The sequence below is a fragment of the Perognathus longimembris genome, chromosome 7 (genome assembly GCF_023159225.1).
Source record: "Perognathus longimembris pacificus isolate PPM17 chromosome 7, ASM2315922v1, whole genome shotgun sequence".
NCBI lineage: Eukaryota > Metazoa > Chordata > Mammalia > Rodentia > Heteromyidae > Perognathus > Perognathus longimembris.
In genome coordinates this window covers 80598222-80622920 of record NC_063167.1, presented here as the reverse complement: position 1 = coordinate 80622920, position 24699 = coordinate 80598222, and the positions used below count along the sequence as shown (strand labels likewise).

Here is a 24699-nt window from a genome sequence, read left to right as displayed (position 1 = left end):
AGAAATCTTGAGAAAGAAGTTGATCCTTGGGTAGCAGAAAGTTGAAGGGTTTGTACTTCACCTATGGCTTGTCACTGGAAGAATATCCACTCTTACTATGCATCTGTGGCAGGTGGGTCAGACAGTGGATAAGATAGCTACTGTAGAAATCAAAGAACCATGCAGCAAAGTGGAAGGGGACACACAGCCCACCTGGTGCTACAAGATGATGTGTTGGACATCAAAAGATCTTTATCACGAGTGTGCTTAGATGGGGCTAATTGGTAGGAGGCCAGAGACATCAGCAGTAATCGTCAGTTGGACATCAGTGACAGTGATAGGCACACAGCAGTGGAGACAAGAGAGAGCACTTGATAAGGTCCTGTGGTCATGGCTCTGCCATGACCTTCCCATCTCACTCATGAGATCTTGGAAGACCCCAACTAGTGTTGTCTTGCCAGAAGAGGGAAAAATCAAGAGATATAGATCTGAATCTGTATTCGAAATTTCTCCTTTCCCATCCAACTTTTACTCAGTATAAGATCCATTCCAACTCAAGGTGAGGTTGTACATCAAATTCATGACTTCAGTAAGAGCAGAAAGGTGGTACTTTGCCTCACCAATCATAACATGTATGTCCACCAGAGATTAGCAGGCGAAGCCTGTGTAAAGTATTTAGGCAGTTTTATGTGACAAGAAGCCTTCAGAAGTGAAGATCTGAGGATGCAGGGAACCTTCTTTAGGTAGGTATGATGAAGAATGAACTGCCATATAGAAAAGTAATTGGGTGGAAGGGTTTGATCTATTGTTAACAGACTGAATGGGAACAAAAGCAGAATCTATTCAGAATCTTGTTTGTTCTCTGAGCAGGAGAGATTTGGCTTGAAGCTGGATCACTCTTCAATGAGAGACAATTAGGAAAAGAGAGAGATTGACCTTAATAGGTCATCTAACCCACCTTAGTGAAGAATTCTGACTTCTATAACTTGCTACAGGGAATAAATAAAGGGTGGAGAAAGGAGGACAGGATAAGGTAGAGGGAAATTTTGCTTCTCAGGCCTTTTTATCTACTTTCGCTCTATGTTGTTCAGCATGTCAAAGTGCAGTATTTTGTTATGTCATTTTCTGAGCCTCAAGGCCTCACTGTTTTACTGTTTATTATAGTATTACCAACCTCTATCTATGCCCATCACAGCCTCGAGACATCTGAACTTTGTGAACACAAACTTGTCTGGTAAAGTTGTTGGTTTTCCCACCAGTGTAGCATCTCTCATCACTTGTTTCACAGACCATCAGACATCCTTAATTTGTTATTTGGAAAATTTATGGGTGTTGATAAGAATATCAAATATAATTTCTAGGGCATAACACATCAGTTTAGAGATAAACTTCCTGGTTTTTTAAACATCTTTGTACCAGTTTGAAACCATATGTCTAGTTTCATGGAGTTCTATCCTTGATGCTGCCTTATTGGGGGGAGTGTCTTTCTGGAGCTCACTGAGAGAGAATTAATATGATAGATGTCAACTTAAAAGTTTGAAATCATCTTGAAATAGTTGAATATTATTTTTTAATTATAAGAGTTTCTTCTCTTGAACAATCCCAGAAGTCTAGGGTAAGGAGAACATTAGATAGAATTTAATCCATACAAGGAAACAATAGAAAGCATAATATAGCACTGACATAGACACTCTATGGCCAATAATAGTATGGGGTTATTAAACCAAACCAAACAGAAAGTAGTGCCTTATTAGGTTCAATTAATCAAAACTGTCCAATAGAGAAATCCCTTGACAAATATCCCATTCTAATCTGACTGAGCTACGGATCAGTGTTACAATGATAAGAGTGTAATCTCAAGAAGCCACAACTACACTCTGGGCTGAGAGACAATATATGTTGAGGTGGGTTTAATTTAGGGCTTTAACTTTTTAAAGGACTAACATATAGCAAAATGTACTATAGCTAAGTAAGGTCATGGCAAGTAGTCCTAGTAATTGGGAGGCTGATGAAGGAGGACTATGAGTTCAAGGTTAGCCTGGACTATGTAGAAAGACATTGTCAAAGAAGCACGGAAGAAAAGAGAGAAGAAAGAAGAAAGGAAGGAAGGAGAAAATAAAAGAGAAAGTAGGAGTGAAAAAAGAGAGAAGAATGGAGAGGAAAGTGGAGGAGAGAAGAAGAGAGGAAATGAGATGGATAGAGGGGAGGAGCAGAGGGAAGTGGGGGGTGGAATTTCAGTATCCAGGTTTCTTGTGTGGCTACTGAGTTACTCCTTTGATGGAGGAAACTGATGGAAGATGGAAGAACTAAACAATAAGAGTCATCTGAAAAAAAACAATTAGTGGGTTCTTCAGGTAGGTTTAAAAGGGATTTTAAATGACAAAATAGCATAATGAAAATGTGAATGAAGCAAGAAAGCATGAGAAGGAGTTTGGCAAATGGCTGGTCTCAATGGCACCCACACCTAACATTTCCAGTCACCAGGCATTGCCCAAACACGATGGTCCTGGTCCTTTTCTGGTTTGGCTCTGACATCTGAGGGTTCAATGTAGGCTAAACTCTGTTAAATATTTTAAATCCCATATTTGTGTTACAATGTTTAATCTCTATAATATGGTGTGGTACTACTAATTTTACTATCATTTGCATTGGATACACAGACAAGGCTTAGAAAGGTTGAAAAAATCATTTAAGTAAATGGCAGAGATGGGACTGAAATCCAGATTTGTTTCAAATGCAAAAGTAGATATTACAATTACTATATCACGGTTCTCTTTCCCCTCCAGAAACACATTTTAAAATATACTCTAGTGTATTAATTCTTCTATATGTTAAGCAGATACTGACTGAGTATATGGTTTATTTGAGTACATATATAGTTTAAGCAGTCATCAATTGAGTATATAGTTTAGCTGAGTACATACATAATTTAAGCAGTTGTCAATTGAATATATTAGTTTTCTGTTGACACCAGAAGAATTACTACAAGCATGGTGGCCTAAAATAATATATGTGTATTATCATAAAGTTCTGTAGGTTGGAAGTCCAACAAAGATCTTACTGGGATAATGCCAAGTTGACATCTGTGTGCAGCCCTCAGGTGATTCTAGGGCAAGCCTTTCTGTTTTCTGCTTCTAGAGGCCACCTTCCTTACTTCCACAATTGAAAGACAGAGGGCAGTGCATCTCCAAATCTCTCGCTCTCGCTCTCCCTCTCTCTTGCTCTCTCTAGCTCTCTCTCTGACTACAACCAGGGGCAGGGTTCTCTACTTGGATTGATCCTCTACTTGGTTTTCTACTCATTGGATAAGGTAACATATTCACAGGAAATTACAGGAACCCAAAATAGTGTGTGAACACCTCATCGGGCTGACATTTCCTATCACAAGGGCTACTCTGTAGCAGGCATGCTTCTGGCAAAATAAGATAAACAAGAAGTGCAAGACAATAAGGAATAAACTAATCCATGTGCAAGACACTTTCAAATAATGATAAGAACTTTCAAATCATAAGACTATCTCTCTACCCAACTATGCTGTCCATGCTTCTTTCATTCAGTCAATTTTGGGTGCCTACTGTGTAATAAACCTTCTGTAAATTTCAGAGACAGCCATCAGTGAACAAAGAATCCATCTGAATGGGATATTCTAGTAGAGTGAACAGATGAGTGCCATTGATCTATTCACTCTGAGTTCACTGTTAGAGTGAACAGATCAAGAGTTCTGAAGAAAATTTTACTCGTGATATCTCTCTTGTATTTTTGCATTTCCCCTTTATCTGTTCTTTATTGAATGCTTTCTATGTGTCATGCAAAGTGTCAAGCATACAGTTGACATTGAAAGACTCAGGCATGGTTTCTATGTCCTCACTGTAGTGAAGAATGAAAGTAAAACAAGCAATAATGGTGCAAAGCAAGCATAATGTGAGTGTTCTGAGAGAAAATAGCAGAGGTGGGTTTATTTTTTCTGAACACACATCACAGGGATGTTATTTGTTGGCCTTGCTGCCTGTGCCAGTGCTTTTTATTTTTTTGTACTCAGAATGCCCACACCCATCCTTGAGCATCAAACCGTGGATGCTTCCTCCTTGAAGAAACTTAATACAGCCACTGGTGCTTAGTAGGTGTTTAACAAATACGTGGGTGCTTTTTGAATTTATTTTTAATAGTAGCCCTCTTTTATCAATGGCATATTTGCTCAATTGTACCCACAAGATGGATGTTTATTGTAACAAAGAGGACAAAGAAATCATATCACAGACTAATATGGGTTTTATGACTTTTTAACAAAAGCAAACAAAAGCAAAGCCCCCATACATATATGAAATATATAGAGATATAGATATATAGATGCTATAGATATAGATATGTCTTTATAAGAAATAGAAAAAGTAGAAGAATACACACCAAAAAGAGTATGCAGATGAGATTGACTTTGGGCTACCTGCATCTTACTACTGATAGGTATTTGTGGAATGCACAAATAAAGACTGATCACGTGGTAGAACGCATTGGCCCTGTGAGGCCCTCAGCATCCACAGGCCCCAGAAGACTGAGTGAATATCATCTTGCTCACATCATACCATCTTTCTCTTTGTGCTATGATTAGCTAGATTTTTATTTCTGGTTAACGTAAATGGTTTCATAAGTGAATTTAAAAAACCAAGAAAGCATAAATAATCAATTCCTGTCCTGTATCCAACTTGCTTAATAGGTTCTTATGCCATAATCATTTCTACAATTTAGCAAGAACAGACTTTCCACAAGGATAACACAACTGGAATGCTTTAAAGGCACTTACAGTCATCAAGTACTAAGGGGTTGCCAAGCACAAGTCAAAATTCTTTTATTTTTCTTTCATTATCTCCATACAGATTATATTCCAAGAAAATGTATGTATTATTCTTTTAAGCATGGCTCTGATCAACCTTAAATTTAAATCCATGATTCTTGAAATTCCCATTCCTAGAAATTCTATCATGTCCTTCTCTCCAGTCAGTATGCTGTTAACTGAGGATCTTGAAGAGTTAATGAGATAATGTAAACTGGATAAAACAGTTCCCTGAATAGTAATTATGTGCCAAGTGATGGAGCTATAATTAATATTAACGGTAGTCCTATTAATCAATTATCCCATCTCTATTTGGTCTTTATAAAGCTAAGCTATCTTTAGAATTCTGACAGATGTGAAGAAATGAAAAGGTCAGGAATCGTCAACCACCTTATAACTTTATGAAAGATAATCCTGGGAGAATCTCAGATCCACTCTCTGTCCATATGCAACAGCAAGACAAGGAGTTCTGCTATTAGTCAAATCCTTGGTTGTGGCCTGATATCTCTGCTTCATTATTTATCCCTGTGGACAGAGTTTCTTAATGCATTATCTCAGAATGGGAAGAACAACCTTTTATTTTTCTCATCTCTTTCTGTCTCCCTCTCTTGTGTGCTTTTTCCCTGTAGTGGAAATTAGTAAGCCCTCCTGAGAGCAGAATTATGATACTCAGATCCAGCTCCAAAGGTCAAGGCCACGATGGAGCTCTTTTTCTGCTGGAATAGTATTGGGATCTGGGATAGATTACAAAGGGCTAGAACATGCCTAGGGAGAAGAGACTTGTATGGTTGGAATGCTTTGAATATTCATACAACCTCTTCTGGCAGCTAACAGAACTGCAAAGTTGGTCTAGAAAAATATATACAAGAGGTATTTACTGAATTTCATGGCGGTTTAAGATGGTTGCTATGAGCTAAAAGGATTCCAAACACTGATTTCGGTATAATCTCCTAGGCAAATGTATTTTTTTCAAATTTAACCCAAGACAATAGTGAAACAATTATATCCACTCTAAGTATTTTTCTGAGAATATTAGTGGGACCAGATACTCAAGCTGACAACTATAAAAATCTAACTATAGTCTCAATGTCAACCCTTTCATAATTGCTTTACTATTAACTTCAGTAATGAATGACCCATCTCACTTGCAGTCACTAGAGTTACTAACTGAATAGTAGATCAGGTTGGGCATGGGACCAGTTTAGTTCTGAGCATTCAGTTCAATCAGATGACACAATATGCTCTTCATTAACTTATAGGAAAATGAGAAAATGTAGATGTTTAGTCATTGCTGTGCTTTTGGTTTCCCTGTTTCCATCATTGTATTCTGCTGTTAAATTTAAACAGTTAAAAATTTATCCAGTTAAACATAACTGCAAACCTTGGTGTTGCATTAAATTAAATCCATTCTTCAAATAAAAGTTTAATTACTGGTGGGGCTGGGAATATGGCCTAGTGGCAAGAGTGCTTGCCTCCTACACATGAGGCTCTGGGTTCGATTCCCCAGCACCACATATATGGAAAACGGCCAGAAGGGGTGCTGTGGCTCAGGTGGCAGAGTGCTAGCCTTGAGCAGGAAGAAGCCAGGGATGGTGCTCAGGCCCTGAGTCCAAGGCCCAGGACTGGCCAAAAAATAAATAAATAAATAAATAAATAAATAAATAAATGTTTAATTACTGGAAACCTACTCTTTAATGTTTCTACTATCAAGTATGCATCTTCTCAATATGGTAGGTTGAAAGTCAAACATTAAAATCGATCAGTTTCCCCTTCTCATTGTATTGCTGAATCTGATGAACAAATGTAGTAGATAAAATAAGAAGAGGTAAGTTGAAAGTGACAAACAAGGACATTTGGAGTATCTGCGCTATGTGCCCAGATGATTAATAATGTCACCTAGGAATGCACCGTTAGTAAGAAATGACTGTCAGGGAAGTGAAGTGCTACTCTTAAAATTCTGCTTTTAGCTGTGTGCAGGTGACTCATGCCTGTAATCTAAGCTATGCATGAGGCTGGGAATTGAAGACTGAGATTTGAAGCAAGCCTGAGCAGGAAAGTCTGTGAGACTCTTATCTCCAATTAACCATCAAAAGAACAGAAGTAGGGCTATAGTAGACAGCTCTACTTGAGTAGAAAAGGCTCAAGGACAGCACCAAGAACCTGAATTGAAGCATGTGCACACACATACACACACACTGCTTTTCAATAATTTGTAAATGATAGCAAATGATTTGAACTATCTAGGCATCCATATGACTAAAATATCTTTGCTCACATCCACATAATATGCCATGTTTGTATAGCAAGGTTATGCATTTGTGAAAACCTTATTTTTATTTGTTTCAGATGTACATCACCAATACCATCAAAGCCAAAGGAACCAGACTTGCTAAGCCAGTTCTCTGCCTGGGACTAATGTGCTTGGCCTTTCTTACCGGACTCAACAGAGTAGCCGAATATCGAAACCACTGGTCAGATGTGATTGCAGGCTTTCTCGTTGGCATATCCATAGCAGTATTTCTGGTAAGTACAAATTTATCTAAAGGATCTGAAGCCTTGTAGTGAATCTGAATGGCCACCTTTAAGAAGCAATGGTGAAGCACTGAGTTTGTCTGAAAGTAATACACCAATGATCATGTGTATATCATATGTCAATCCTTTCTTTCTCCCCTTCCATTTATTCTGCCTAAAATCAGGTTTGCGGATGAAAATGAAATAAAGTCTCTACTTCAAGGTGACTAAAATAATGTCAGATAAAATAGACCCAGGATAAAAGTGGTCCACCTTGGATGATATTAAAGAGTGAGTTGTTTGGATTTAAATTTTTCTCAGTAGTTATCTAATTCAACCCAGAGCATCCTAGCTCCTCCCTCCTGTGTGCTTCAGGAGCCCCATGACAGTGCTCACCTGTGATTCACGTATAGGTAAGAGTTCTCTTTAGGTTCCCAGACAGCACCATCCCTTTCAACTTTACTACCACACCACGATGAGCACCTTGAGTGACTTCTGGCGAAGTAAGCGAGTCTTCTGCATCCACATCCTCAGCCTTCCTTGGACTCTCTTAGAGGTTCTAAGACTAAACAGTGTATTTCATTTCTATTGGAAGTACAGGTATATGGACATTTTGCTGACAGGAGAAAATGTTTAGAGCATAAGAACATTATTTTATAAATAAGTTAATTTATGTTTTTAAGCTGGACATGATGGCACAAACCTAGAATCCTCACTACTCAGGAAACAAAGACAGGAGGATCATAGTTCGAAGCCAGCCTGGGCAAAAATTAACAAGGCTCCATTTCAAATTTGAGCCAGGTGTGGTGGTACGAATCTATAACCTTAGCTACTTGGGAGGCTTGCTGTCAGAGGCCAACTCTGGCAAACATACTGACTTACCAACTGAAAAAACAAAAGAACTTAGGTCATGGTTCAAGTGGTTTCAGGTCAGTCTGACAAAAAATTAGTGAGACCACTATTTTGACAAATAAGCCAGCCATGTTGGTGCATATCTGAAATCCCAGCTGTGGGGGCAACAGGCATAGTTTGAAGTCAGCTCCTGGCAAAATGTAAAGTCCTCTCAGGAAAGTAAAGCAAAAATGTATTGGGAGCCTGGCTCGGTGACAGACAGCTTGCTTTAGCAAGCATCAGGACCTGAATTCCAACTCCAGTACTACCTGTGAAAAAGTGTCATGTGAGATAAATTGAACAGTTTATTTGAGAAAGAGACAGAAACATCGGGGCTGGGGATATGGCCTAGTGGCAAGAGTGCCTGCCTCTTATACATGAGGCCCTGGGTTCGATTCCCCAGCACCACATATACAGAAAATGGCCAGAAGTGGCGCTGTGGCTCAAGTGGTAAAGTGCTAGCCTTGAGCAAAAAGAAGCCAGGGACAGTGCTCAGGCCCAGAGTCCAAGCCCCAGGACTGGCCAAAAAAAAAAAAAAAGAAAGAAAGAGACAGAAACAGACACAGAAGACAAAATCAGGATCTACAACTATTGGGTGTTTCCAAATTTGGTTGAAATTGCCCAACCCTACCATGTGTGGGTTTCATTTATAGTCAGAGAAAAGGAAGTCACAGAAAGGAACATCCTAATTGGTTCCAGTTAGCATTTGCCTTATATGGCCATGTTTTGGCAGCGGTTATTCTGATTGGCTGGAGATTGAGCTGCTGTGAATGGCTGAGATTCAGCTTTATGGTAACAGCTTGCTCCTCATGATTGCAGTCACTCTGGACCACATTTTATCACCCAAGTACAGAAACAAACTTGGACTGAACTTATCAATGTAATGCCCCTCTTTCTTTGAAATGACCTACAGTCTCATGAAAACTGGGTTTCAGGCTTGGATCAAAACTTCTTCTTGCTTTCATTCACCATAGCTAAAATGAATTAACATTTAAAAAAAAGTCATACAGCCCATGAAAATAATTATAAACAAGCCGAAGTGCATACTAGTAATCAAAATCAAAAATGAAGGACGGTGTAACAAATATGACAAGAAATGTACTCACTACCTTATTATGTAACTATACCCTCTCTGTACATCACCTTGTCAATAAAATTTAATTCAAAAAATTTCCAAACACTGCTGTAAGCTGTGTTTCAGCTTTCTAGGTTCAAAACATCTAGCCTGATATTCTTATCAGCCTCCCTATCAGCCTTGTGGCAGTTGTATCTTCTCTGTACTTCCAGAGAACATGATATTGCCTAACAAGGCCAAATGGGAACCCTGGGGTCACATTTTCCCAGTGATTTCTCAATCTGGAAATCCACGTTGTTTGACTGTGAACTCCTAAGGCATCAAGTCTCTCTCCAAACTTTTCAGCATTTCTCTTTAACCATTACCACACATGAAAGGCCACGTGGAAACAATGATTTAGCCATATAATAGCTAAATGTGGTTGTCTGTGTTGATTCCCAATTGTATGTGAGTGTTTGTGGCTACCAGGCACGGTGGTCAGAAGCAAATATGTAAGGAAACTCTGATACATATGTTCTGGCTCCAGTGGGACATACAATTTGGTTTGGAGACCCAAGAAGAATGATAATGTCAGGGGAGATGGAAAGCAAGACTGTGGGGTCCCCAAAGGAAGAATTGAGGGGTACAGTTGGGAATGATATTGAGTTCATAACTGAGGACCATTGGATACTGTATAAAGAAATGCCCTAAAATATAATCTACTATGACCTCCAGAATAATCTGAAGCAGGATGTGGGGCAGATAGTGTGCTGTGCCATGCCCTGCCTCCTCTGAGTTATTGTCTTTCCCTTCTTGCTTCATATTAATTGATTACTCCCTTAAATGTCTCATCCCTGTCTTCTGTGGTAAGATAAACATTTACCTATACTTACTCTACATTTAGTGCTAAGAATAAATAAAGGTCTAGTCTATGTGCTTAACTAAATCACAGTCAGGTGGGAAAAACAGACATTTCACAGATGACAAGTCATATAGAGATACCATGACCTCCAATGAGAGATAAACATTGATAGAATTAGGAGCAGAAAAGGGAGGAGATACAGCAACTTGAAAAGCTTCTCATAGAGACAAATTTAGGCTTGGCCTAAGAAATGAAGAACAAAGAGCAGAGTATACAAAGGCAATAACAACTATTTCATAAAATCAGAATATGGAGCACCTGCTGGATCCAGGTTATGGCTTGTGCATGAGAAAGAGTGGCATCCTAGGAGGATACCACTTCTTGAGCACAAATGACAAGAGGGACAAGATGGAAGGGGACAGGGATGTATCCTGGATAGTTTTGTATGTCATAAGAATAAAGTAGAAGTGAACCAGACACCACTGTCAGACTTTAATGAGGGCAGAAACAAGCGAACAAGAACAAAACAGCCCAATTGAACCCGAGATTCTTCATTAACTGCCAGTGTACGACTGAGTTCATTCAATTTTTCTGAGCCCCACTGTCTCCTTGATTAAGCAAGGACGACCACAGCCTCCCTGAGGACAACTGTGAGCTCAAGAAGACTTCATGAAGCACTAAATAAGTTCCGTCCATGATACTGTTTCTTCACTTTCTCTTTTTTACCCTGTGAGATTCTTTTTTGCTTTGAAAAATGTATTGAGTGGAAAATAAAACTTCAGAAGCAAGGAAACAAAATGATTTAAATTGGACTTTGGTAGCACAGTGGCAGGGGGGCAGGGGACGGCGAGGTCCACAGAAGGGATGAGAAAATGGAGAGGTTGGAGTTGGATGCAGAATGGATGGGAAGGAGGGAGAAATCTACAACTCCCAGTTTTCTCATTTGGACAGCTCAGCACTGCATTTATTTTGGGCAGCACTGCACCCTTGGTCTGCAGCATACTGGGGTGTTTTCAGTAATCTTTCAGTCCACACAGGATTCTAAAATGTGTCCACAATAAAATGAACACTCACCAAGTCCTGGTCTCCTATGTTGTGGTTGGACCCCCTCCTCCCCACACCCACAGGCCATTGCTAGCACTGGCTTTTTTTTGACTCAGTCTTTCCTAGTTTGTTCCTCACAGCTAGTGACTCATCTAGTTCATTTCTGCTACAGAAAATAAAAATAAATACAATTCTTCCCTTTCTTTGCTTTTCTAACCAAAACCTGCCTGTCAAGATTGTTATAAAGCCTTGTCCATGACACATCTGATCCAGTTGCTTCTAGTGCATCACTAGGATCATCAGTGATCTGGCAGCTCTTTCACTAGCAAAGCTCACTTTCTCTCCCTCCTAAACCCTGCCCTTTTCATACAGTCAAAGCTTGCTTCTCGCTCACAAACCAGCTCTGGCCATTTACACATTTGTTTTAGTAGGGATGCCCTTCCTTTTGTGTATTTTAGGAAATAAAACAAAGACATGAGAGTGAGGGGGGGAAAAGTCTAACTTGTTAGCATCCTGCTTTGCCATTTGCTGGTTGTGACCTTGTCACTTATTATTTCTCAAATAGGGAGGCCTCCCCTGAGCTGTGTTTAAGGTAGCTACTGTCCCAAACCTAGAAGGGAGCCAGTCCTCATTCACTCTTTAGTTTTCTCCACCACCCCTCTCAGCCATTTCTATACTACATGCAACATTTTGGGGTTTTTTGGTTGTCATTTACAATCAAATTAGAATGTAAGATTTTGAGAAGACTTCCTGTTGCCTTTTTTGCTGTGGATCCTTAGTCCCTAGAGGGGTCTGTGAGATGGGAGATGCTCAGGAAATATTTGATAGGTGAATGCAGATTTATTTATTTGCTAGGGTTATTTTAAAGGTTCAAGTCCTGCTTGTAGCAAGTGCAGCCCAGTGCTGGGAAGATAGAAGCACTGGGCCTCAGGTGCTTCATGTTGGACAACTAGATTCAAATGCTTTAGTTTAACTTATTAGGCCACAACAGTATGAACTTTTCATGTTATCATGTATAATGATAGCAATAGTTCATTTTTCCTGTTATCTTTACTATAGTAATTCAGTGAGTGGTCAAAACCCCTCCTGGAGATGTGTTGTCTTCATTCAATGGATTAAAAAAAGTGAGACGTCTGGTATTGAGTAATTTCCGCTGAACTTTGTTCACGAAGTTAGTATATGAAAAATCCTAGAATTAAAGCTAGTGACACCCACTTGACCTCAGAGGTCATAAACTTATCCCAGACAATGATGATATTATTTTGTCATAGGGAAGAGGAAAAACATATACAAATGAAATCAATTAATTTATTATCACTATCATATAAAAATGCACGTGTGGTAATGATTCATTTGCACCAATTTTTCAATTATATTTTTTATGATTTTTAAGCAGTTGTATCAAGAAGTTGCCATTCAACAAAGCAGTTTATGAATACAATGCATCTTGATCAGTGTTACCCTTTGAAACTTCTCACCCACATTAATGCCATTTTTGTAGGAGAAGGTAGAAGTATGCACATGGAAGGCACTAATATAAAAACAGGATGTTTCAGTGGAAGTTAATTTTAAGTTTTATATGCATGTCAGAAAATTTATCAGTCTGAATGTTTTCATTCACTGCAGCACTGGGTATACAGTGATAAGCAAAATCCCTCACTTTGGGAAACAGAGTCTTACTGGCAACCCACACCAGTCCAAGTATTGCTAAACCCAACATGTAAGTTCTTATTGAGATAGAGCCTCTGATAAAATGACTCATAGTTCTCAGTGAGTACAAAGAAAACCAGTACCCCAAAACAAGTTACCCTACCTAAGGGCTCAGAGAGTTCTCTTATGTGCAGTGACTCAACATGACCAACTAACATAAGGCATCCAAAGATGGTGGACCTGAGATAGCACCTCCAAAAGGAAGGAAGTAGAACAGAGCAAATAGTGTCTAGAAAATTAAGAGAAAGAAGGTTGCAAAGGTGGGCTGGCGTTCACACTGTAAGACAAATGGGGAGCCAAGCCATAATGTGGTTTAATGGGAAGACACATGCAGCTTGCCTTTGGAAAGGCCATTCTCACACCACACTGTCCACAATAGTTGACGAGGGCCCTATTGCTTCTCAGGGGATAGTTTAGGAAAGCTACACAGGAATCCAAGCAAGAGGTGGTGGCTGGTCTTCCTTTAGGAATAGTTGGTAGATATATACTAAAGAAGAGAGAAGAAATGGGGATGGGTGATGGTAGGGAGATCTTTTTGCTCCTGAGAAGATCCAGGGTGTAGTTCAGGACAAGAGCAAATCTTGAATTTAGTTATAAATCTGTCTACAATGTGTCACACCATTGCCAGCCAAAGAAAGAGCTTAATGATAAAATGAGTCATAGTTCTCTGTGAGCACAAAGCAAGCTAGTACACAAACACGATGATGATGATGCAATCTTTTTTCTATCCAACTGAGAAAATCTAGACCTAGAAGACAAACCAAGGACATATAGATTAAGGATGAAAACCTCGTGTCTTGCTTTTGCGCATTAAGTTTACTAACAGTAAATCTGTTCCAGACTTGTGAATGTTAACAGAGAAGATTTATTAAGTATGATTTATTTATTAAATGTGATTTATTAAATAAGATTTACTTAAATATGATTCCAAAGAAGGTTTGATCATTTCTTATAATTTAAATAACAAAAGTAAGGAAGAATTACTATGCTAATAAGTACTATTTAATAAGTGTCTACTATATGTTGGGTGCTTAATGTTTTAGAGGTGAATTCTAAGATGCCTCAGTGCTATTAACCTGTGTTTTATTTCAGGCAAAGAGAGGAACCACAGATCCTTTCAAAGAATTTTGCAAACCTAAGTAATATCAAAATCAATTATAAATAAGACTTGAAAGTCTATTTCTAAGTACCAAATAAATAAAAAGAAAAATAAAGAATTATGCTAATTTAAGAACTTCATAGTACAATCAGATAACTTCATTTCACAAGCTTCATGTCTGTGTACAAAGTTACTTCATTTCAAAATGTTTACTACAGAATTATCAGCAGTTCTTTTATATGCCCAACTTTCTAGTAATTTATAATGCTAATAAGATGTGTCTATCTGTTTTATGGGGTAGAGATGATATTGCTGATTTGTTTTATTGTAATTGTAGGTAAAATTCTTGATTATGTCCTTTGCAATCCAGAGCAGTGCAAATCAGCTTGCAGGCAAGCTTTGACCCATTGCCTGCTTTTGTAAAAAGGTTTTTGGAACATTAGTGTGCCTGCTCATTTGTGAATGGGCAGGATAAGCTACTTCCCCATCAAAAGGGCAGAGTTGAATAGTTGATAGAGATATATAATTCTATAAAGCCAAAATTATTAATAGTCTTTGCTCTCCAGATAAAATTTTCTGACCTTCTCTCTTGAGAAGTCCACATCTGAATGCTTTGTGAGGTCAAGATGCTTACAGCATTAATAGATTTGATAGTAGGTTATCGCAAGTCCAAGCCCTTACTGTCCTTTACCTTATAGAGCTGGGTACTAAGGCTAAAGGTGAGCTATCCAATGAACAGAATTTGATCCATGTTTCTAGTTTGTAATTCTTTTAGGATCTGAAAGGGTGAGAAATAAATAGCAGTTTTTGAGGAAATAATTATCTGTTACAAAGTCCCATAGAGATGTTATTATTTTTCAGGTTTGTATATTTAACTTAAAATTGAATAACTAAGATCTTATTGGCATAGGAACATACAGACTAAGGGTAAAAAACTGAATCTCTTGATTTTCCTTACTATTTTTTACTAAAAGTAATTCATTTCTAGACTTGTATTAGAAGACAAGACATAAAACAGTTGAGTATGATTTTAATGACTGATAAATTCCTTCCTTGTCATTTAAATTACAAGAGAAGAGAATTATTATGCTAATAAATTTCATTTAATATGTGTCTATTATGTGCTAGATAGGAGGTCCTGGGATTAATTCCTTATAAGGCACAGAATAAAAAGTGGGGGTGGGGAAGAAAGGAGGGAAGAAGAAGGAGGGAAGGAAGGAAGGAAAAAGACAAGCAGGAAGGAAGGGAGATAGGGAGGGAAGGAGGGGGAAGGGAAGATTCAGTAGTAAGCCTTAAACAAAGAAACTAATGGAGCACTTATGAAAACATACAATGTAAGTACGATTACAGATTAAGCATTTCTTTTTAAAATGACTGTATATATACATATATGTATATATGTGTATATATACATGTGTATATATACATGTGTATACACATATATGTGTATATATTATATATTATTATATTATATATTATAATATTATATATAATGGGGTTATATTATATATAATATATATTATATTATATATATAATGGGGATATATATATATATATATATATATATATCCATCTGGGGTTGCCAGTCCTGGGGCCTGAGCACTGTCTCTGGCTTCTTTTTTGTTTTGTTTTGTTTTTGTTTTGCTCAAGGCTAGCACTCTACCTCTTGAGCTAAAGCACCACTTCCTGACTTCCTGCTTTTTCTGTTTATGTGGTGCTGAGGAATTCAACCCAGGGCTTTGTGCATGCTGGGTAAGCACTCTACCACTAAGCAACATTCCCAGGCCCTGACTGTCATATTTTAATTCAAGTAAAATTTTTGTTTTGACTTATAGGGGAAAATAAATCTCAAGAAAAGGAAAACTCAATACCTTACTTGTCCTACAAACAACTAATAGTGAATGATTTTCCTTTGTTGTTTAATTCATTATTTCTTAAATATGATTTACCTGCATCAGAAAATACTGGAGTTTATGTGAAAGTGCTGACCTCTATTCTTATCCCTAACCTATTAAATCAGAAAGCTAGGGAAGATCCTTAAGAATATACATGCGTAAAAATAACAAAACTTTATTTTTATTCACAGAAGAGACTATGAAAACCCATGATTTTATTCAAATTCTTTCAACTCTTGAAGAAAATTAATTGTAAAACAGGTCAATTTCTCTTATGACAAAGGTCTTCCATTTCAATAGCAGTCCCGTTGGCTATTGTTAAAGTGCCAATTAAATATAGGGACAATAAGGAAGGTTAATTAATGGCATGTTACTAAATTTAGGATTGCCAATTGTAGGAGGTTTATGATGAATGTAATAATCTTGAAGCAATGGGAAATAATTAGCATGCAAATTAAGTTGTAGGTTAGTCACGTTAAGGAAATCTTAGCTTGCTATGAATTTTTATAAGGTTATAGTCTTATTTTTGGATTGATGTGAGCATTGACTGTACTTGAATGAAAATTTTGGAATAATGAAGTTGTTATTATTAACTGAGCCACATACTGGTGAATGCTCTCAAACCAATCTATGTTGAGGTAGCTATTAAAATTTACACAAAATAAATCTAGGTGTAAATTTTTTATAGATCATGTGTAAAGTTTTTTTTAGTACTTTATGACTACATATAAATTTATCAAATTACTCCAAAGGGTGATAATCATAAGATATATGTTTCTTTTCTGAATTTTAGGTCGTATGTGTGGTCAATAATTTCAAAGGACGGCAACCTGAAAACGAGCACATCCATGGGGACAGTGTGGCCCAGATGCGAATGGTCAGCATTCCCAGGGTGGAAAGTCCAATGGGAAAGGTAACATCTGTGCAGGTGATTCATTATTATAGTTCCAAAATGTACTGTCATCCAGAACAAATGAATAATGATCTTCCTGTGCATCTTTGGACAGTGTCCCCTCTAGAGTGTCAGTTTACTTTGTTTGAGTCTAATGTGATACTTGGGAAGAATTTGTCACTGCAGAGGTCATGCATTTGGGGGAAATGGATGAACCTGGAAAAAATTATGAGAAATGAAATGTCAGGCCCAGAAAGACAAAGGGCATATGTGTTCTTTCATATGTGTAAGTTAGATCTAAATTATAAACATATATGAGAACATGCAAGGTCATATGATACATAAACCTGTTGTCTAAAGCATGGTATTCACAGGGGAGAATTCCAAGGGTATACCTCCTCTGAACAACTAACACTTTAAAAAATAAAAAGAATACCAGGAAACTGAAATGTGTTGTGAGTGGAGAGAGAAGTCAAGTGGATGGGGCAGACAATGGAGAGGGGAAGAGCAAGAGAACATAGTCATAGGATTTAATGTGGCTATGAGGAAAAGGAACCAGGAATTGGTAGAGATAGGAGAGGAAGATGGAAAAGGCACCATGGAGTAAAAAAATGCATTGTGTTCACAAACTGACATGTTAAATTGAAACCCCTTTGTACAACTACTTAAGGATCATGAAAAAAGCCAAAGTGCATCACAGAGTGAAAGTACCAGTATTCCTTATGCTAAAAGCCAACTATCTGCATATAGAAAACATTGTACAATTGGACATTGGCACACCAAGAAGATACTTTCATTTGAGAATATATGATTTTTTTAATAAAAATGCATACTATTTGTCTGTGTTCCATGTCTCATGTCTACAGAAAGTGTGTTGTGCAATTTTTGTTACACAATCAAGCCTCAATATTTGTTGAATTTCAACATAAAGCTTACATTGACAAAGCGTGCATGCAAAATTCTCCCTAGTTCTTTGACTGGGCAGAGCCATTAGTTTCTTAAAGCAGGTCATTTGAGGAAAGTAGAGAAGTCTATGTTAAGGTTGATCTGCAGGCATGGTTCCCAGTTTGACACTGTTTAGACCAACTCATCATCAAAGTTGTCACTTTTATGTGTTTCTTCTAGATGTTCTGTTCTTATATAACCCCTTATAGTCAAAGTGCATTTGACTATAAGAGGTTTGATAAACTGTAAGCCCAGAGTAATTATAGCATGCAACCATGCTTTATTTTTATGCCACTGATTTATCCCTTAATTATGGGGAGTTTGTCACATGGTTAATTACCATAGTTTACAAGAAAAAGTCATTATTTTTCTGAAAACTAAGTGACTAAATGTTCATTGCATTTAGTTATATGAAAAAATTTAGTCATCTGTGAAAACTAGCCCATTGTATCTCAACATCCACTTGATATGCAAGCTACCTAGAACTTCATTACAGCTGTTTGTCATATCAAATCATGAAAAACTAAGTGGTATCCTCAGTGAGATATTAAATCACTGATAGTGTATGATTACCATGTGAGCTGGTAGATTACAGTGTGTATTTCTGCTCCTAGCTCTCCAAGTCAGAATGACTGGGAAATTTGACAAGTTTGACTTTAAAAAACTCATTTAAAGGCTCATTGACTCAATTTTCTCTTTCATAAATTGGTTAATAATTATGAGCGTTCTAGTAAGCTAATAGTAAAGAAACTTGGAACCATGTCTGGCACTCTTGAAATTTAGTAATTGCCAATCATCATTAGTGTTCAACAGTGAAAATGGAGGATGTAAATCAAGATATAAAAAAGTTTCCAATATACATTGTAAAGTTTTTAGAATAAATTTTATGTAGATGTAAAATGTGTGTATGAGTATAATAAAGCAAAATATTCAGAGTTCATAAGACTTTCTGGAGGCACAGATAGAAGGATTGTAGTTCTAGGTAATCCAGGGGAGAAAAATTAGCAAGCCTTATATCTCAAAAACACTCGTATTGTAGTGACTAATACTATAATCTGTATGGGAAGCAGAGGAAGGAGGGTCACAGTCTGAGGCTGGTCCAGGCAAAAAAGAAAGAATAAGATGCAAGAACAAACCTAAGTTACAAAAGGCCGGTGGCATTCCTCAAGTGGTAGTGCACCTTCCAGCAAATGCATGGCCCTGAGCTCAATCTCCCATTCTACAAAAGAAACAAACAAACATATATACACATACACACAAGGTATTTATCTCTACTAGGACAGAAAGGAACATGTAGATGAGAGCGATAGAGAGAGAAAGCACATGCTCAGAAAAATCCTTAGAAGAAAATTAAGATACAGGACTATGGCTTTATCTAAATTCACAATGTGCCCCTTTCTTTCCTACTCCTTTCCTCTTCCTTCTCCCTGCCTCTCCTTATAATCACTGATTACATACTCTTGAAGAGCTAATTCTAATTAAAAAACCTTGTCCAGTTTTCATAAACTGATTTCTACAGAGGTTGTGGATATTCTCAGTAAATGGGTAAACTGATTGTCCTTGAAAAACATTCCTCCAAACTAACTTGAATTCCTGTGTTCCTTTTTTTATCGTTTCCATGCTCTTTACGGAAGCAGTTTAGTTTTCTCTGCCAAATTAAGCACGCACATGTAGCTCCCGCACATTCAAGCCTAGTGTCTGGCTTTCTTTGGCACCCCGGAAGCCATGTGAATTTTAAATCCTATCAACCCTACATTTGAGCTCTGCAAAGCCCTGCATTTGTAGGATCCCACCAGCCCAGAGCCCAGGCAGCCAACCCTCTCCATAGACCCTCAGATCGCACAGTATTTTCTTTCTGCTTCCTCATCCAAGGACCCCTGATATCTCGACAGAATTGGCAGCATAGCTGCTTTCAGATTTTTCTGGAAACTAAAAGCCACTTGTGTTTTTCCCTGGGAATTCAGGAAACAAAGGTGTGACTCTCTAGGTAGCAGAGATGAGACCGGTATGTTAGCATTATCCCTAGTCTCCTGTGTTCATAAGAATAAAGGAAGAATTAAAATTTGAACAGCTGTGCCAAGAAAAGTGTTAGGACATTTCAATTAAATACAATATAAATGAGCTCAGTTTGACAAAAGTGTCCCAAAGGCAACTCAAATTTTTCTTTGCTGATGAAGAGGTACAATGATGGAGGAGTGACAAAAATCCTCTATATCCTCTAGTCCAAAGCTTCAAAGAAAGAGGAAGAATATCTAAGAGAGGAAGGAAGTCATTCCATTTAGATACATTTCAACATCCATAACCAATATCTCTGTGTGTGTGTGTGTGTGTGTGTGTGTGTGTGTGTGTGTGCGCGCGCGCGCGCACGTATGGATGTACCATTCTGGAGGCTTAAACTCCGAGCCTGGGCACTTTTGCTGAGCTTTTGTGCTCAAGGCTAGTGCTCTACCACTTGAGCCACAGCTCCATTCATAGCTTTTTGATATTTTAATTGGCAATAAAGAGCTGGCTTCAAATCTCAATCCTCAGATCTCAGCTTCCTGTATAGCTAGGATTACTGGCATGAGCCACCAGCACCTGCTTAGTACCATTTTGAGACATACTCAGCAAACAGGTAAACACACCACCCTCAAATGTCTGCCAGCAGCAAGTTTCCTTCTGAAGAGTTATGTAGTATGAAATCATGCCAGATGAAGGAACTCTTTTCTAAACTGAATGAGTACCCCAAACTGGATGGATAGCTACCTTCCAAAACTATTTTATTTAGAAAAATAAAAAGAATTCACATATAAGAACAAACAAGTGAAGGCAACAATTGAAGCAGAAGGTAGTCCTCACGGAGCCAGTCTTTCTGATGATTGAAAAAGCAATAGAAATTACCTTCCTGGTCTCATGTCTTAACACTGCTAGTACCACTGATAATTATCAAAATGATGATGTGAAAGTATCTTTTTGCTTTGCCACTCAGAGTCTCTGTGGAATTCCTTAGCCATTGCTGAAATCATTGGAATACTGCTGAAGCCCCTTATTTTAGGATTATTTAATAAGTGGAACTAAATCTACCTCATTGAAGCATGAATACATCAGGACAAGAGCCTAAATCCTTTACAATGATTTTTTGATGCAGATGAAATATGAAACATATCTTTTGAAAACTAATTAGAAGAAATTATATTTCTTGTTGCCATTACTTCTTTGCTACAGTAAGGAAAATGAATGAAAACATGTGATTCCTCGATCCTATAATCCCAACTATTTAGGAAACAGAAATTGGGGAGGATTGTGTTTGAGGCCAGCCAGGAAGTGGGAGTGCAGAGTAAGACCTTATTTGAAAAATAACTAAAGCCCAAAGAATTGAAGGTATGACTTACATGATAGAGTGCCTGCTTAACGAGAAATCAAGTTCAAACCTTACTAAAAATAACAAACAAAAATGGGGAGGAAGGGGGTGAGTAAAACATGTGAACGGAAATGTGGAAGATGACTGGTACAATTGGGTAACGAATGAAGAAAACAGATAATGGCATGGCAGGATTGAAACCAGTACCAAACATCATAAGGAAGAAAATCCATCATGGAGGAAATAAAAATACTTAAAGACAAAATTTTTAGTTAAAATATAAGTGACAGAAAGTGATCTGAGAATGAACTTGTTCTGAGAAAACCTAACAGAGGTGGAGGATAGAGCACAGAAGTCTACCATATGAGCGATTCACTGGGCATCAGTAAGAACACTGGTGCATTACAAAATTTAAATATGCATGTAGCCTACCAGAAATGGGATATTGCACATGGAAGTTCTTGAGTATCAAACATTGAAGAGAGACTCCTACAAATGTTGAGGCAGAAAACAGGACTGTTTCTGATTGTTAACTTAGGCAGTATCCTTCCTGTTCCAGTTCCTTTGGGCTTGGTCAAAAACCTTTGATTGGAATTGATAGATACCTCATTAATCACAATTTGTATAGAGCCCTGACTGTCCCAATTTCAGCCTCCCAAGTAGTTAGGATTACAGGTGAGAGACCCCGGCCCTGGGCATGCAATACACAGGTGTCACATTCAGTTTGGGAAATTGTTAGTTAGGAATACACTGAAGGACAGCGGAGGTTTGAGCTCAGCCCAGAAAGATATGTTTATGAGACCCTTCCTCAACCAAGAGCTATGAGTGGTGGCACAGACCTGTTATCCTACCTAGGACAGAAGACCAGCATAGACAGAATCTAAGGCCAGTGGGTGTCGAGGCGGAAGCACTACTTTAAATAAAATTAATCAGTGCAAAAAAGGCTAGAAGTATGGCTCAGCAACAGAGTGCTCATCAAGTACAAGGCCTGAGTTCAAACCAGTACTGCCAATAAAATAAAGAAGAAGAAAAGGGGGAGGGAGGGAGGGAATGAAGGGACAGAAAGTAAGAAAAACAAAAATGAAAAAGAAACAAACAAAAAACAGTGGATCTGCTCTTTTGTTCATGAAAAAATAAGAACGTGAAAAAAGGAGGAAGGGGAACTGCATCCACAATGTCTTGCTTCCACTGAAATCTTTGAGATCTATAGAAGTCTCGTCAACTTTAACCCTGCAGAGATGAAGCAGTGATACAGAAATGCTATCTTAAAAAAGACTGTTACTCTGCTAAGTTAGAGTCACCTTTCTTTCATGAAAGCGTGCTATCTATATTAAAAAAAAAACAACCTTTCTTTCATGAAACTGTGCTATCTACAAAAGAAAAAAACAAAACAAAGAAATATAAGAGCCAGCTCAAGTTTCTGCCAAGCTTACTGCCGGTGTGCCTTTTTCTGGGAGAAGTGTGCTCCAGGCAAGGGCTGAAGCAGATCAGTACCCTTCATGTAGCCTACAGTAAATCTCACACAACCTAGCTACCAGTGTGAAATCTGAGAAACAACCATGGATTACAGGAGCCTGCAAATTTTTTATGTGACCATTGAATATATCTTGTCAACCCATACAAACACTTAACCAGGAAAAAGTAAATTAACTACCCAAGGCTAATTGAACACTAATATATTTTTTATTCCATCTAAGACAGATGGATGGGGTAATGTTTCTGTAGTTTTGAGGTGTAAGATTGTAACATGTGAGTTCTAGTCTTACCAAATAGTTACTTAAGTATTAAGATGACCATAGTATGTTAGCTATGTGAAAACTAAACAGCAAATCCTTACTATTTAACTAAATAATACATGTCAGTGCCCAGAATACTCAAATTAGGAAAATCACAAATTGGAGGAAAGAATGGCAGCCATTTAAATATGTAGCTAATTGAAATTAACATATTGTCTTGTGAGTATTTTTGTTACATTGGCTCACCCTTTGTATTTTGTCTCACCATTTAGTTGTTCCTTTTACTAATTCAGGTAAATGTATATGCAATACCCAGGAAATGGAAATGTTTTTAAAAAACAAATACAAGGATGGATAGGATTTTATAGAAAATGGACTATTTTCCAATAGGTCTCAGAAGAATTAATAATCAAAAAAGTTTTAGTAAGATAATGGTTGCAAGCTGCTATAGTCACTTTTGCCTAAGTTGAGGTAACTTCAAAAGCTAAAATAGAGCCAAGTATAGAATATGTAATTTGAGAAAATAATGTTATTTAAATCCAGGCATTAGTTTTTCTTTGGTTAATGTGAACTTAATTAATTGAAGCAAAGTACACTCTCATTCATCAGTAATAAAGGGAAGGCAATGGCAGGAGTAGCTTACAGGTATACTTAGCTGTAGGGTTAGAAAATGGGAATTTTCACCAGCCCAACCAGTGAAGCTTGTCATGTGCTTTGGCACACTTTGTGTTGGCAGAAACAAGGTTTGAATGAGCATTAGACAGCAGTGACAATTCCCCCCCAAATCTAGAAGTAGCAAAATGAGTATGTACTATTACAGATGGAAATTGCCATGTTTAATTCCCATGGCAACTGCACAGGCAAATTATATGGATAGGAAAATGCTAAGAGAAGCGTATGCAATGCCCTTCACATTGAGTCTTTCACAGATTATAAGATTAGAGGCGATCACAAATGAAGCATGAGCTGGAATTTAGTCAGTGCGTGGGAATTGAGTGGGCAGAGAGAACTAGGCTTTAGGAGGTGGAAGCCCTATTCCTTTACATTACAATAATCAGGTAGAATTAGACTGGTAAAAATTAGTCCTCCTAGCCTTACCCGAAAAATTAATACAAGAGGGGGCTCTCAGCACAGCCCCAAGGGTTAGTGTTTCAGTTCTAACACATGATGGAGAAATGTGTTCCTGTTTCACAAGAGCTCCTTCCTGAAACAGTAATCATTTCCTTAATGGGATTTCTGTTTGATTTTAGACCAAGACACCCCTATAAAATAGATTTACAATTTAATGCAGATTGTCTGTTTCAGACTTGGCATATGGCATATGTGGCAAACAATATTACAGTATAAAACACTGTATACATAAATGCCACAGCAATAACAAAAGGTTTCTCGCTGAGATAAATAGGATTATACATTATCATGCTCCCTGTGATAAATTCCTTTGAGGTACCAGAAGACTGTGCCTGAGTAACTCAGATAATCTGAAGGCCCCATTGGCCCCTCTGTTATACAAACCTTTGTTTTGCTGAAGCTGCTGAACTGTCACATAAATATTTTACAGGACCATGTCAAAACAACTTTATTAGGAATTAGAATTCGGTATTAGAATAGACCTTAGAAATAATTATATTCATATTTTAGGTATTTTTAGTTAAGCTAAATTTTGAGCATTTATAAACAATATTTAAATTAAATCAATATTTATGTGCTACATTTTGTTCCTATTTGTTAAATTAGACTGAGAAAGGAGGCTTATCGGTTCCAACAAACATTAACATTTTAGGTTAAAAAAATGTCAGCACATTCTGTTACTGCTTTGCCGCATGTCATTTTTGCCTATTTGCATGCCCATATATTCTGTATTTATTTTCCACATGATTTGTGGATCATACTATACAAAGAATAAAAGTCAG

At 37.6% G+C, this 24699-nt stretch overlaps 1 protein-coding gene across 2 annotated transcripts in view; it reads left to right on the top strand.

The window, feature by feature from the left end:
• The window catches only part of Plppr5 (phospholipid phosphatase related 5), a 143263-nt gene that overhangs the window by 103933 nt on the left and 14631 nt on the right, over nt 1–24699 (top strand). The window contains exons 4-5 of one of the 2 annotated variants that reach the window (XM_048349977.1): nt 7154–7330; nt 16667–16801. In XM_048349977.1, coding sequence (XP_048205934.1) covers nt 7154–7330; nt 16667–16801 — 312 coding nt within the window. The remainder of the gene's footprint in view (nt 1–7153; nt 7331–16666; nt 16802–24699) is intronic. The other variant, XM_048349978.1, reaches the window with a different exon arrangement.